At 44.7% G+C, this 15,549-nt stretch overlaps 1 protein-coding gene across 1 annotated transcript in view; it reads right to left on the bottom strand.

Annotated features, from left to right (window-relative positions):
* The window catches only part of LGI2 (leucine rich repeat LGI family member 2), an 828,935-nt gene extending 814,111 nt beyond the window's left edge, over positions 1-14,824 (bottom strand). The window contains exons 1-2 of the mRNA XM_069631870.1: positions 14,377-14,824; positions 12,532-12,603 (exon numbers count right to left, since the gene is read on the bottom strand). Of these exons, the coding sequence (XP_069487971.1) occupies positions 12,532-12,603; positions 14,377-14,630 (326 nt within the window). The 5' untranslated portion in view covers positions 14,631-14,824. The remainder of the gene's footprint in view (positions 1-12,531; positions 12,604-14,376) is intronic.
* Between the last annotated feature and the right edge of the window lie 725 nt (positions 14,825-15,549).

Below are 15,549 nucleotides of genomic sequence, written 5' to 3'. Positions count from 1 at the left end.
CACCCTTAAATCCATGGAGATACTATGCATACAATACATTAACAAATAGCTTAAATAGGCTCTGAACTGGAGGTGAACTTCCCGAGATGGCAACTAGGTGGACTTGCGGCATGTGTGAATTGGCTCAAATGGATTATCCTGCTTTCACATTTCAGGTGAAAGGTTTTTTCCAGGCATTTTTAAAGCAACCATAACTTTGTTATTGTGTTTTGTAAACATGCCCCAATGCTCCAACCAAAAGGCTGCCAAGACTATACTGCACTGATGATCCCTAATAAGGGTGAAATTGGCTGTGTAGTTGTGACAGACTTGAGAAATGTCTGTCTTGGATTGAAAACGCTTTATATAAAGTAGCACTGCCCTGTAAGACAAAGGCAATTTTCTGAAGCAAAAGGCTTGTATTTGGGCTACTTTGCATTCCCTTAATGCCTTGATGATGTGGCTCTGAACTGAAGGGGATCTTCCAGTGATGGCTACTAGGTGGCGTTGTGGTATGTGTGACTTGGCTCACATGGATTTTCTGACTTTAGTGAATAGCTTAAAAAGAAATGGAAAGCAGGTGGAAGGAGGTGGGGAGTGGTGGGAAAGAGGGCATGGATAATAAAAGTTGAAGGATACACTAGTCCCCAGCATCTTTCAAATACAGTGAATGGCGTTAGCGTGTAATGTGTGATCAAAAGCCCTGACGCTTTAACACTAGCATTCATTAGCATCTGATATAGTTAAGCTTGTAGATTTGCACTGCACATGTGACAGCAGTGCAAAAGTGGCTTGTTTTTCTCATTAGCTAGCAAGTTTGATATTTATTAGGCCTGCTTTTCCCAGAATGGCTTTGATGACGACATAACCCTTGGCCAAACATCAAATGCATTGTTTTTAGTGAGCAAATCAGCAGTGGACCATACTGCTATTTAGCCAAGTGCTTGGCAGGTGGCAGTACTCAAGCAATGGAAACAAGAAAAGAGTTCCCTCAATTGGATGCTTAGTCCGGACAGTAGCAGCACGGGTAGTGTACGATTGCAATAGTTCAAAATACAAGAGCACCAAGGTGCCACTAGAAGCTACTTTTCTCTGTGAATTTCTCGGGTATTACCCAAATTGACCTTTTGCAATTGACCTAATTATAGAGGTCCTAATTGACCTTCTGCACAATTGACCTTTATATTATTTTAGTTATTTTATATTTGTATTGGGTTGGTTTTGGATTATAAATAATATAAGGGGGTTGGGTAGGGGGCTGCGGGGGGTTTCCCCCCGGATATATGACCTTCTAAATTAGGTCAATTCTCCCAAGGTCAATTCTCCCGAGGTCAATTGTGAAAAGGTCAATTAGTATACAACCATTTCTCGCAGGTCATTCAATATGGTTAACCGTGGACGCCTTTGGTCTAAGCTAAAAGCATGGGTCCTGTCTTCTTGTCTGCTAGATATTATTATCTATTTGCATGAAGATACTGCCATTCCCATCTAGCTAGAGGGTCAAGACTCATTGTCGTCCCCTATTAACACTTACAAGGTCCTCCGTCAGGGCAGTTTGTTGGCCCAATGTCTTTTTAACCTTTATATTTCTGATATTATGGAACCTTTGGTGAAAGCCTCTTTTGTAGGCCCTAAATTGCGAGCTCTAAGAGTACCGTGGATGGCATATGCAGATGACGTTGTATTGCTAAATCATACCCCATTGGGGTTGCAACGTCTCCTCGATGCAACAGCGGTTTATGCAGACCTCAATCACCTTGTTATTAATCTGAAGAAAACAAATATAATACGTTTGACTGCAAATTTTAATAAGCCTTATGGCTTTTCATAGACACTAGGTGACACCGCTATACTGCCGTCAAGATCTGTAATCTATCTGGGGTTCACAATTTATGGGATCCCCATAATGTTTTTGGCGATCTCTGGGCTCTCAGGAAGATGGACCAGTTTTTCTCTCAAATGCGGAAAAACTGCCTGCCCACATTGACGGTTCTCAGTGATGCCATTACTCGAGTTCTACAAACTCAAGGTTATTCCTTGACTTTTGTATGGACTGGAAATAGACTCTGAAATATATGATATTGACTGGGTTTGATTGGAGTGCCACCTATGAAAGCAAATGCTCAATTTACCACAAAGATTTCCAATGGCCGCCCTAAAATTTGAGTTAGATTTAGGGGTGGTTTAAATGGAGATTGTTGATGACTTATAGTAAGGTGATTGACCCATTGGGAGACTCTATGTGAACTGATCTATATGCGTCAATGGCTGATGCTACATTTGCCACTCTTGTGAATCTAAAGAATTTTGCCCCTTCTATTTTGAGAGAATGTAGCCAGGCGAATGTTTCACTACTCTCTACTCCACCTTTAGTGTGGAAATCCTTATTCCGTACAGATTGGATAGCAACTATGAGAATGTATAAAATGCATACCTCTCATTATGTCTTTGATAAGCTATTAGGTACCATTCTGTCATACTTATTTCCAAATGCACACTAGCAAGACCAATTTCTTAGATTTAGGCTTAATCTGCTAGAGACAAAGGAATTGTTAGCCGCTCACAGAACCTGAGGGAACCCCATACTGTAATTTCTGTGAGTGTAAGGATATGATGCAGACAATAAAGAATGTTCTGATGGATTGCATATTTTTTGTGGTTGATCTTATCAAAATTAAGTGGTATTGATTGAGAATTTGCTGATACCAGGGTGTTTTTAGTGTTGTGCCCACAGTTGTATTTATTGTCGGTTCAGCAGGGAAAGCCTCTATGTTGATTTTTAATGTTGACACGTTTACTCCTGTTTATATGATGTTTTTATCTATCTGATGGTGTTTTAATGTCAAGTCCATAGTGCTAGCTTTTATTTTCAGGGGGAGATCTATGTATGAATGATAAATCTTCACTTTTGATATGTCTATTCCTGTTTGTTCTTTTGATGATTTTACATGTGCATTTATGTTTGATATGAATCTTTGGGAACATTTCGAATTGCTGTTATGCTAGATTTACTGGGATTGACATTGCTTCTACGTCCCTTTGTTATGTGAAAGGATGATTATGTTGACCATATCACATTAAATCAAATAAATCAAATCAAATAATTAAAAAATACAAAAGTGCATGGCAGAAGCGAAAGGCAGCATAATTGGCAACCTTGAGTGCTTGAATATTTATAATATAATACATTGGTTAATTGTTTAAGCCCCGCCTTACTGAAGCTAACCTTGACTGCTGAACCTATATTAATGTCATATAATTTAATATTGTATATTAGTTTCCAACCCCTGCATTGTAAATCGCTTGTGCAGAAATGAGTTCTCTGAAACATGGGAAGCTGACATGTTTGCACTTTTTAAATAATTTTAAAAAAATATAATCCCGGGGGGCGCTCTAGGACGCCATCTAAGATGGCCGCCTAGTCACAGAGCTGCACTACTATATACATCCTGATCCAAGAAATCCTGCGATTCGGTATGACGCTATGTGGAATGCGGAGCGGAAGTTAGTGACGGAAGACCCTGGGATCCCATAATTCCTACTGCCGTCCCGCTGCATGGTGGAAAACCCAGTGTAATTCGATGCTGTATGAAACCTGCACGGTGCGGCTGAGCCGAGAAAGCACAGGGAAGCTTGCCGTCCCACCCTTCCCTCCACAACGATGCGGCTTGGGAAGTGCTGAGAGCTCCACAATACGCAGATAGAACACAGCTGCTGCGCGCCCAATACAGTAATAAGGGCTGCACTCACGGTGTGACCGCTGGGCATCGTGGAGTGGGAGCAGGCAGTGAACGGGCGATAAGACATCGAGACAGGGAGTGTTTTCTGGCATCCACGCCGGAGATAGCAGAGGCGGGGTAATGGCCGCACTGACCAGATCCAGTGGCGGGCCCCCTCCCCCCTGCCGGTCCGCTGTGTGCCCTCTCCCCCGCCGGTCCGCTGTGTGCGCTGAAGGGCGAGGGAGCGGATCGGGCGGAGCAGTCGGGTTTGCAGTCCAGTCCTGACACCTGCTGAGCACCCGCATTAAGGTACGTGCAGCAGCGACGCTGAGCCGGCAGCAAACACCCCATAGGGTTGACTACTCCTAGCCTGCCCTCACCTGAACATGCCGGTACAACGCTACGCTAATCCCTAAGAGCACTAAATTACGGGGGGGCTTAAAATACTGTTCTTCAATGGACACAAGCAATTTACCCAAAGAAGCACGGGCGGAATCCTCTGTGCAAAGACACGCAGCTGTACAAAAGCATATACAGTGTGCTCCACCTATAATCATAATACCTGGGAACTTCCACGTTATTGAAAAGGGGATGTAAGCTTTATACGAGCCACCAGCACTCAAGACAGACTATAACTGGCAAAGAAGGCTAGACTAGCAAACCTTCACAGTGCAATACACCACCTAAAGCCTCGGCTCCTGACTACATAGAGAGGAACAGTGATCACCCCAGCACGTCAGACAAACTGGGAAGGCACATAACGCACAAATAATCAAAGGTCAGTACCACCCAGCGAATTAGGCAAATTTCAAACACCAGGAGTATATAGTAAGCCTACATCTGCAACTAATCAAGAATAGTGCACCTGTACTCTGATAATCCAGGACATGACTAGGGGCAACAAGGGTCCTAGGAAAGGCCCCATGGACGCATTCACCAATCCTAACATAGAAGGCGACAACACAGGCTCCACACCAGCGTGCACGTCCAGCGCCTCGCAAATGGCCGGATCCAACACTGATTCCTATATGGCGACACTGCAGGCAGGATTTGCAGCCTTCAATAGTAGATTGGATGACATAGTCAGCAACATAACCTCCATTAGATCAGACTTATAATCTGTAAATACTAGAGGGTCGGAGGCTGAAACCCGGATAGGGGCACTTGAAGACACCTCAACGACACACGCAAATGACATTGCTGAGATAAAAAAGACCCTGAAGTTAGTCCATTCCAAATGTGAAGACTTGGAGTCACAATCCCGACGTAATAACATCAGGGCGGTCGGCCTGGCAGAAAAAACACTGAATGTGCCCATGGAAATACACATAGAAGATGTGCTGCGCACAATCTTACCTGAAGCCCAGTTTTCTCAACAGTTCCTAATAGAGAGGGCCTATAGATCCCTGGCACCGTAGCCTAAACCCGGAGCACCACCACGCACGGTTATAGCATGCCTACTCAATTATCGGGACAGAGACCTCATCCTCCGCATATCCCGCGAAAAAGGAATACTCACTTACGACTCCACAAGGATCCACATTTACCCCGATTTTTCTACTGGAGTACATACAGCCCGTCGAACATCCGATCAGGTTAAAAAAGCACTCAGAGAGAGGTCAATACCCTACGCTATGCTATTCCCGGCAAAACTACTTCTTTAACACTCCGGAAGGGTTCATTTCTTTGAGTCGGCTGAAGAAGCAATGAGCTATATAGAACAAAATATCCCGATTCCTCCAGGCAAAAGGGCCAGATGGCACAACCCAATACCTGACCGAATAGGGAAACATTGTACAGGGAAGCATACAACATACAATGCAACTTGCAAAGAATTTAGCGCACAAGGTCCTAGGTGAGATCTGGAACGCACAGAAAGGAAATGGCAAAAAGGAGCCACCCACGTTTGCAAAAGTTGCAGTTCACGAGAGGGAATACACTGTCCAGTTGGGGGGATGGTGAGGGTGGGAAGGGAGGGTTGGGACAGGCCTGTTGCCGATTGGAAGTTACTGAACGATGCAGAATCATAACCCAGTATCCACTACAGCTCAGAAAATACATGAAGAGGGTTAGTTGGCGAGTTAAGAGTTTAATTACAATATAAACTGTCGAACACAGCGGTCACAGAGACTTCAAGCGAGATCTAAAGCATACTGCAGAAATATACATGGCCGCAACGTGTAAGCCACAGGGACTGAGGCTACTGACTTGGAACATCAGAGGATTGGCAAACCCCATCAAGAAGAATACTGGCATATGCAAATAGACACAAAATAGATTTCCTACTCCTGCAAGAAACGTGTGCAATCAAGAATGTGACCAAAAAATGTGCGCATAACTGGGGCCAGATATGCGTCGCAACAGACTACTCGTCACAAGCCAGGGGCGTACTAACAATTGTGCACAAATGCACGGGATTCCAAATGACTAGATTTAAGATAGTTACAGGGGGCTGGTATGTCATTATATGGGGTATGTTGTACGGCCAGGAGTAAATAATAATCAACACATATGGGCCGAACACAGACTCTCCAGAATTATTCTTGCAAGTATTGGCGAACATTGCACCAGCAGGCACAGCAAATATACTATGGGGGGGAGACCTGTTAGGCTCACCTGGTTCCCACAGGGGCGCTGATCGGACCCGGACAGCTGCGGTCTCCACCAACGTGATGCGTAGTAAAGAGATGACAGTCTGGACTGGCCCGCCTAATCTTGTCTGCTGGACTCGTAGAAGTATTCTCCTGCAAGTGGAGAAAGGGATTTAGCCACCCGTGGACTTTAGTGATGGCCCCCCCCAACTGTTCTCATTCTCCCCACTAATCACCTCCGATATCCCCTCTTGGTAACCTCACCTTATGTTTTTAAATGATGAGCTCTCCATCCTGCATGGCATGCAGGGGCGCGTAGATACCAGTTACTTCACTGGTTTGAAGGTACTGGAGGAGTTCCGGAGGAATATTGACTCCAGTGTCTATAAAGTTCAAAGAGTTCAATATGTCCGATGTTCACTCTTGTTCCTTTCCCTCGTTAGGTTGCAGCTGGGTCCAAAAGAATATTGCCTGGAGGCAGCTGATGGCGTTCAGGTAAGAGTCTATATAACCAAACACTGTCCGGTAAAAGTTGCATGACTTTAACTTGCTGTTTTCTCTCCCTTTATAGGTGCGGCATAGAAAGATGCGGCGAATTAAAGGATAATACCTCCGGTGGTAAAGCAGGTAAGCCTATTGTGGCAAAGAGATTGTCTTTGTCGGAATTCTCGGCTAATTTTGTTATTCCTTTTGTTTTCCTCCCAGGTGCTGGGTTTCGACAAAGAAAATGATGGAGGCAGCGCTGAATTGAAAGATGCGGTGGACTGGTGAGTATAACGCGGCGCTGCTGCTGGCGAAGCGACACGTGCTGAAATAATGTCCTTTCCAGGCTCAGAGATGTGCTGGGTCCGGAATCAGATAAGGAATCAAATAATGTCCGTGATCTAACCTCTTCTCCTTTCTTTTCCTTTTGTCTAGGAGCTCCGGATTCGAGGCGGGCGTTGCAGAAGACTGGATGCTGACTTGCAGACACGGTGAGCGTTACGCTGCTGGATGCAGAATAACACAAAGCATGAGCTGCTGTTCGGCGTGGTTTAAATAGCCTGCAAAGTAGTCCCAGGTAAGAAGTTCCCCAGAACCACACCCGAGTAAAAAATAGTCCCTGTAATAAAATAGTCCCATCCAGGCCTCACGTTGGCTTGGACTCTTTGCAGCATGGTCTGCATAAGGTAAGTAAAGTCTATGAGCCTGGCGCCTATGGCGCCAGGACTGATTTCTATGATGAGCCTGGCGCCAGGACTGGGGTTTTAATTAGTATCTGGATGCCTGCTCCCGGGGCTGATGAACTCGATCCGGATGCCCAGGGGGTAGGCATCATGAAAAGACCTCAATACAATCCTTGACCCGGAAATGGACCGCTCATCCACAGTACAAAGAAGTCACACTAAGGCAGCGCTGGCCGTGCGTCAGATCATGTCAACGCTACCTCTGATAGACGCATGGAGAGAGCTACATCCAGAATGAACGGAGTACACGTTCCATTCGTATGTTCACGGGTCCAGTTCTCGTATTAACTACTGGCTATGTTCACCAGAATTTCTGACAAGCTTACAAGAAAGTATAATACTCCCATGCACACTTTCAGATCATTTGCCGGACCTGCTAAAAATACAAACAGACGATACGCAACAAAACCTACGAACATGGAGGATGCCCCCAACATTGCTGAAAGATGACTCGATGATAGAATCATTAAGAAAGGACATCACAGAATTCTTCGACCACAATGCAGGATCGGTGCGGTCGTCTGCCACTGTATCGGAAACCTTTAAGGTGTGGCTGAGAGGTCACTTAATCGCGAAGACAGTAGGCAAACACAGTGAAATACGTAAAGATCTCAATCAAACAGAGAGGGAACTAAGAAAACTTGAGAACACTCAGGCACAGACGCCCGAAAAACGTACCCTGCAACTGTTACAGGAACAAATGTCGAAATACAGAGAGTTGGCGGAACAAGAGGTATATTATATAATGCAACCAATAAGGGCCAGAAGATACGGAGAGAGAAATAAGGCTAGCTGAACGATGGCCAACCTCATCAAAGCAGAATATGGGGTGAGACAAATTACGAGTATAGTTGGCCCCGCAGGAATCGTGCACACAGAAGCCCAAGCAGTAAATAAGGTGTTCCTAGAATTTTATACCAACTATACGCGAACACCTACCAAACATCAGATGAAGAGCTCCAGAAATATGTGGAGTTGTTCTCACTACCCGAATTAAGCCTGACGGATAAAGAGACACTGGATCTTCCACTGTCCACGGAGGAAATCACTCAGGCTATTAAAGAATTACAATCAGGCAAAACACCAGGCTCAGGCGGGTTCCTGGCAGACTTTTACAAAGTTTTTAAAGACAAACTTACTCTTAAACTATTAGAAGTATGGGAGGAAGCCCTGGGAAGAGGGGAACTACCGCCCACAATGAAGGAAGCTGTAATAATGGTCCTTCTGAAGCCGCATAAACCCTCACACGAACCTACCTCCTACCGCCCACTATCCCTGATTAACATAGACACAAAGATATTTGCTAAAGCTATAGCGAATCGCCTGTTGCCCTATATGAATAGGTTAATACATCCAGACCAGTCAGGTTTCATCCCCACCTGTTCCACCTCACTGAACCTCCGTAGGTTCTTCTCCATCACCTTGCAACTAGATCCAGAGGCAAAAGCAGATGCTGAAAAGCATTCGACTCTGTTTCGTGGAGATACATGTACTCCATCCTGGACAAAATGGGATTCGGCCCAGGGTTCAAGAAATATATCCGACTGCTATACAAGGTCCCCAAAGCAAAGATTAGAACAAATAAAACATTATTGGCAGACTTCACATTACAAAGAGACACACGGCAGAGCTGCCCACTATCCCCCCTTATATTTGCGCTTACCATAGAAGGGATGGCGGCTAGACTCCGACACAAACATGCTTGACTGGGAATACACATAAGGGGACCCCCATAATTGATTTCATTATATGCAGATGATACCATGCTATAGGGACCCAGAAACGAATTTACCCCCTGTAAAGGAGGACATCAATGAACTTAGGGGATACTCTGGCTATAAAATTAACCAATTAAAATCAGAAATCATCCCCCTCACACAGTCCCCCATGCAGTCACAGGCCACAGCACCGTTCCGCTGGTCCCCAAACACTACACGCTACCTGTGCATCATCATGGCTACAGACAGACACACTCTCTACCTAAACAATTAGGAACCGTACCTAGCACTCCTGGAACAGAAGCTCAAAGTCTGGGACAAACTACCTATATCGATATATGGTCGGATTGCTTTACTCAAAATGGTAGTGGTGCCGAAACTACTGTATCTATTCAGCGATATACCTATCTGGACTGGTAGACAATTTTTTGATGTACTACAAAAATGTGCTTCCACATTTGTATGGGGAGGGGGCACGGTGAGACTCCAATTGCCGAAGATGTGTGAAAGTTATGATAAGGGCGGGATAGGGGCTCCAGACTTTAAGCTATATTTTTATACAGCACAGGCACACTTTGCAAAATACTGTACCAGAACAACTAAAAAATGCGCACACATACAGGCCGAACAATTTGCGGCCTCCCCAAACACACTGCAATCTATGTTATTTGCCGAAGTCAAGAAAGATAGGGGGAAGTAGATCCAGTAAATTCCACGGCAAGAGCATGGTCCTATCTGTTCCAGACAGTGGGATGCACAGACCCCTACTGGCCACACACACCCCTTTGGCACTACCCAGACCTTATAACCACACATGATGCAACACTACAAAAACATGGGACCCTGGCAGCGAAATAAGACTGGGAGACCTTTACCTAGATGGGAAATTTGTGTGACTAGACGACGTTCAGAGAAAGGTGGGAACAGGCCTTACCAATGCATTGCAATACCACCGACTAAAAGCAGCATTCAGAAAGAAATGGCCCGCATTCCCAGCAGAGACAATCTCACATCAGTTCCTGGCCACAATTATGTCACAAGAGGGCTTCCATGGGGGCATAGCTGCACTATACAAAGCAGTGCAAGAACATACTCCATCCAAGAATAAGATGAAGGAGAAATGGGAACGAGACCTAGGTATCAGTATAGAGGATCCATGATGGACTAAATATTGTCAATATACTAAATCCATCTCCATGAGCTCCTATTTCAGACTAATCCAATTTAAAATGTTGAATCATCTGCATATCACGCCCAGTAAAGTGGCCAAATTTGATACTTCAAAACAAGTAACCTGCCCAAAATGCAACGCTCTTTCCGCAAACTCCATACATATGTATTGGGAATGCCCACCGATTAAACAATCCTGGAGAAAAGCAGCCATGACACTGAGCGATATACTGAACTCGCATATACCTGCTACCCCATTGAAATATCTGCTAGGAGATATAGACAAAACCACAATCAAATACCGTAGATTCTTTGCAATAGCCAAGGAAGTGGGCAAAAGGACATTCTTAAGGCATGGAAAGCCAAAACCACCCCCACTCTGCAGGAGTGGCTAAAGGACCTAATATTTGTACAGGACTGTGAGGAAAACTACATAAGAGGAATTGTAATCTCCTGCAGGCCAAAGGACGTTTGGAGCCCACTAAGACGTTACCTAAAGGCCGTCGAAGAGGAATCTACGGAGGAAACGATTTGAACTATACACTGTAAAATGATCTCTGGAAATACCTATGTACAGGTTATGTATCCTATGGATTACAACTGAGTGTAAACGTTAAGTCCTGCTGATATAATTTATGAATGCTTTTGTGATGTAATGTATTCGACAGAAAGAAATAAAGGTTTTTTTTAAAAAAAAACATAAACCCAGAGATGTGAACTTTATGGTTTTCATTTTATTTCCTGAGTATTTGAAAGTTTGCAGAAAATAGGAAAAATACTGATATGGGACATTTAAAGAAAAAAATATGATAACCAAATTAATGTAAGCGGATTGGGTGAAAACATGAATGAGCAGGAGACTAATTAGCATGCAGAAGGCATAATAGCACAGCAAGTAAAGTCAAAGGTCATGTCGTCACAGCGATGCATGTTTGTCAGACCCTTTTAATGGATGGGTTTGTATCTGACTCAGTAGGATGAAGCTACTTAACTGGCAATGGTGTTTTCTCACCTGCCATACAATACAATCTATATTAGTAGAAACTGGTGAGTAAGTAAATGCTAAAGCCCACCTTGGCTAGTTAACAAACTACTGTAAACGTTCTAACTCCTTGTTCCTTTACTCATTGTTTAAATAGTATACATTGTTTAAATGGCATACATTATAAACTGAAAAACACTTAAATTTTAAAAAAATAGTACACAGTAACACGGCTCTCAAGTAAGTAAATATGTAAGGCTAAATGTAACAGAAAGCAAAGTGGTGTGTACTGAAAAGCCAGAAATGCGGACATCAATCGCACATCTAAGATTGCAGAACTGTAGGTAGCTGTAAACGTTCCTTCAATATCAAGACTGAAAGATGAACTGAAAAAAGAGCCTGTGCGATACAGTCATCAGTCTTAGTCATTGCTTGACAAAGGCATGCAGCTTGTTGTTTGCAGTGCATTCTGTTAATACGATTTGCAGTTCAAATCAAATGTGTTTTCATGACAAACAAGCCGGCATCCTGGGTTTGGGCAAGGCCCATAAAAACCATTTCTCAATTACGCCTTTGTTTTTCTTGAAAGGATGCAAATGTTGAGCAGCAAACTATGGTGACCCAAAAGCCATATTTAGCTCGCCTTGCATCGGCATTAATCATCTGTCCCAGTATTGATCACAGGCTGTTTAAAGATATCACAATGATACACGCTCTGCACCCGATCCTTCGAAGTACACTGCTTATGGTAGTGATATCGCCCGTTAGCATTTTATGCTTCCACAACTCAGCAGCAAATCCCCGGATTTCACATAGTCAGCAAAAGCGAATGGCTCTTTTTTCCTGGCCTGAGATTGAATTATGCATCAGCGTTACCCACTTCCGAAACTCACACCTCTCCTTTGGATAAGTGCAGGCCGGGCTTTGCTACGGCTGAAAGAGGTCTGATGCAATGATAGCTGTCTGGGGAGCCAATGGAGTGTGATTAAAAGACTATTGATCACAATATGGAAAGTACCGAGGCATTGCAAGACGACGGAATAATGTAAGGCTTCTTTAAACACGGATGCTCGGGTTTATGATACAAGTGTTTCCAACACAAGATGGGAGGGCATCTATTTCAAGCAACGGACTTGTGATACTTACAGGAGCTGCAGCGAGGGGAGATGGGAAAACACCCTCTCCTTGACTTCTGAAAAGGTTCCGTTGACCAGGCTCCTGCGGAGGAAGGGAAGCATTATAAGGGCATCTTCATATAGCGCTCAATACCAACTGCATGTAACGCATTTGATCAGATAAGTGACCTGCGGCATAAGGAGGCAACGTCTTCACCCTACCCAAGATTACAACGTGTAGTCATGTGGCAATCGCAGTGATCTTTACTTGCTATATATATGGTGTACTCTCATGCAGACCCCTTCCAGGGGGCTAGGGTTTCTGCAAACAGGACAACATGCTGATTCTAACCGTCTCAACGTAGGCTGCTACACTCCGTAAAACCAGCGAACTGCGCCAAGCAAATACCCTTATGATAGGCAATCATTCCGAGCTTCTGCTTGCCCTCTGACTGCCCCCACGTCCATGCCTTCCTGTGTCCAGAGGGCAGGCAAAGAGTCAAGTGGGCGTTTTGAAAGGAAGGACCACAAAGATGGTCAGATTATCAGGCCAGATCCGGGGCGGACGAGCTGTGGCTCGCTGCTAAAGAAGTGTGTTCACAAATGATGAGTGTGTCGGCAGGCAGAGGCCCCTTGAGCAGAACCCCCCATCCACTCTGTCTTACTCATTTCGGACCTTCTTGGCTGAATAAAATGTGATCCGCGACGACCAAAACTAACAGCGCCTGGCTGAGCATTTACCACAAACACATGTCAATTTCTTTTTTCTGAACATGCAACTGGGAAACCTAGTATTGTTCAGCCACTTTGACTTACGCTGAACCGTTAGACGCCAAAAGGCAAGGCGGCCTGGGGGGGGGGGGGGTAGGGATTTGGGGGAGGGGGTCTGTTCGCCTGTGCAACGTAAGCAAATATGGCCAGGGATTCATGCATTTACATTTTTTTTATTGTTAATTTGTTTAGTTGACATATCAACTTTTCAAATTGTTAACAAAGACACTATCTACAATTACAAATAATATAAATAACATAGTGCTCATACATTATTGAGCATAAAAGAAAAGGAAAAGGGGAAAAACATGCATCATTTCTAAAATGCATTTACATATGCGCACTTCAGATTAAAGGCGTATTTAAAAGCATCACTTTGGAAAGTGTTTTAGTTCGAAAAATGAAAAACGAAGAAAACATCATGCTTGTGGATACACAATAGTAGGTCTCTCTCTCTCTCTCTCTCTCTCTCTGATGGATCCGGCAGCTCATCGGTGCATGCATGGTCACAGGACTTGGAAAGTGTTCATGCTATGTGCCGGGACATACGCTCCAGCACCATCATTACAAAGAAGACCATTATGCAGTGGTATTCAAACTTGTTTTAAGCCGAGCCAACCCCCCTCCCACAAGTCCCCACCGAAACACCCCTCCCCCCGCACACTTTGACACTTTTTTGTCACACTGTCACAATACCAAGTACTTATTGACTTGTCGATGCATTTTACTGGATTCATATTTTATACATTAAAACAAAATATTTGCAAACAAATTGCATGTTTTTATTGAATAGTACCGTAAAGTTAAGGGGGTACAGCAATTACATGCGCGCTGCACATTTTACCTTCATAGGAGTAAATAGGCTCTATGCATGCATTTTACATACACATACGAACAGTGCAATTCTATGGAATACATCGCCTCTCGGACCTTGAGATTGACGGTATTGGGGCGTGCTAGAATAAGGGAAGTGTTGACCCCCACCCCCTTTTAGATTGGGCAGTAGTATCGCTTACATTCGTACTTATATAGATGTATATAAAGTACACACAAACTCACAGAGTGAGGGGACCCGCTTCACATAACACGCGGAGAATAAACTTACAAGGAGCTGATGTCGCTGGCCAAGTTTCTAGGCACCCACGAGGAGCCGACGCAGATGACGGATTCCCTGGTACAGCTGCATATGGACGGGCATTTGACGAAGGCTTTCCCCTGGGCCGGGTACAGCATGCATCCCAGCACGAGCAGCACCCACAGGGGGGCTCTGGGTGCCTTCATCCTGAGCCCCCAGGCAGCGCGCACGTGCATATTTTCGCCCAGGGAGCGGGCAGAGTCGCTCTGGCTCGCGCCCCCCATGCTCAGGCTGCCTCGCTCTGCACCATGCAATGCTGCACTCGGCTCCTGACATCAGCACTCCGCTTGCAGCAGCCTCTTGTTCTGTCCAATGAATATTTCATTAAAGACTCCATTCAGGAGAGTTTAAAAATAATCCCCAGCGTCGAGGGTCCACACTCCATCTCGCCATCTCCGGCTTCTCCTTGAATGCCAGTGAGGAGGGGGTGACCTTGGGGGATGGATGGAGGAGATATTGTAGGAGGGTTTGTGTTCTCTGATGGGGAGAGCAGCAGCGCTCCTCCTCGAAGCAATGTGCTGTGTAGGCATTGACCCACGGCAACTCCAACACCGCATGGGGGACAGGGCCAGTTCCAACATTGCAATCCTTATTATTATTATTATTATTATTATTATTATTATACATGATCTTTTATAGCACGCTTAATACCAGCAAGTGCAGAGAGTGGTTTCTAAGCACGGGATCGGATTCAAACCTGTGTTGCGCTGCATTGTCTTGCTTCCAAGACAAACGCTTAGCCCATGAGCTATCCTTCCTCCCTAATAGATCATTATTTTGTTGATTTTGGAAATGTGATTCTCGCCATCACACGCGCCTGAAAGGCAGACTGGCAAATATTACAGGGTCATTGGTTTCACGGCTAGTTATACCAAATCAGACACAAGGCCATCCATTCCATCTTGTTCAAGATGTCTTGGCACTGCCTGCAACTCTGTATACCATAGCACGAACCCCATTTTGGCTCTGAACAAGTAACAACCTTATCAAGCGTGCACAAGCGTTCTTCAGTCTCAGAACTGGTAGACCTTTTTCAGAAGGATCCTTCCCACAGAAAGCACTTCCTTTGCACAGGTGAAGCCACTGTGGGGCCTCTTAAATGTAAATGTTCAGGCCCTTCCCGGGAAGCTGAGTGAAGCTTCA

This window comes from Ambystoma mexicanum, chromosome 6q (genome assembly GCF_040938575.1).
Source record: "Ambystoma mexicanum isolate Mex_15411 chromosome 6q, UKY_AmexF1_1, whole genome shotgun sequence".
In the NCBI taxonomy this organism is placed as follows: Eukaryota; Metazoa; Chordata; class Amphibia; order Caudata; family Ambystomatidae; genus Ambystoma; species Ambystoma mexicanum.
This window is presented reverse-complemented; position numbering and strand designations above follow the sequence as displayed.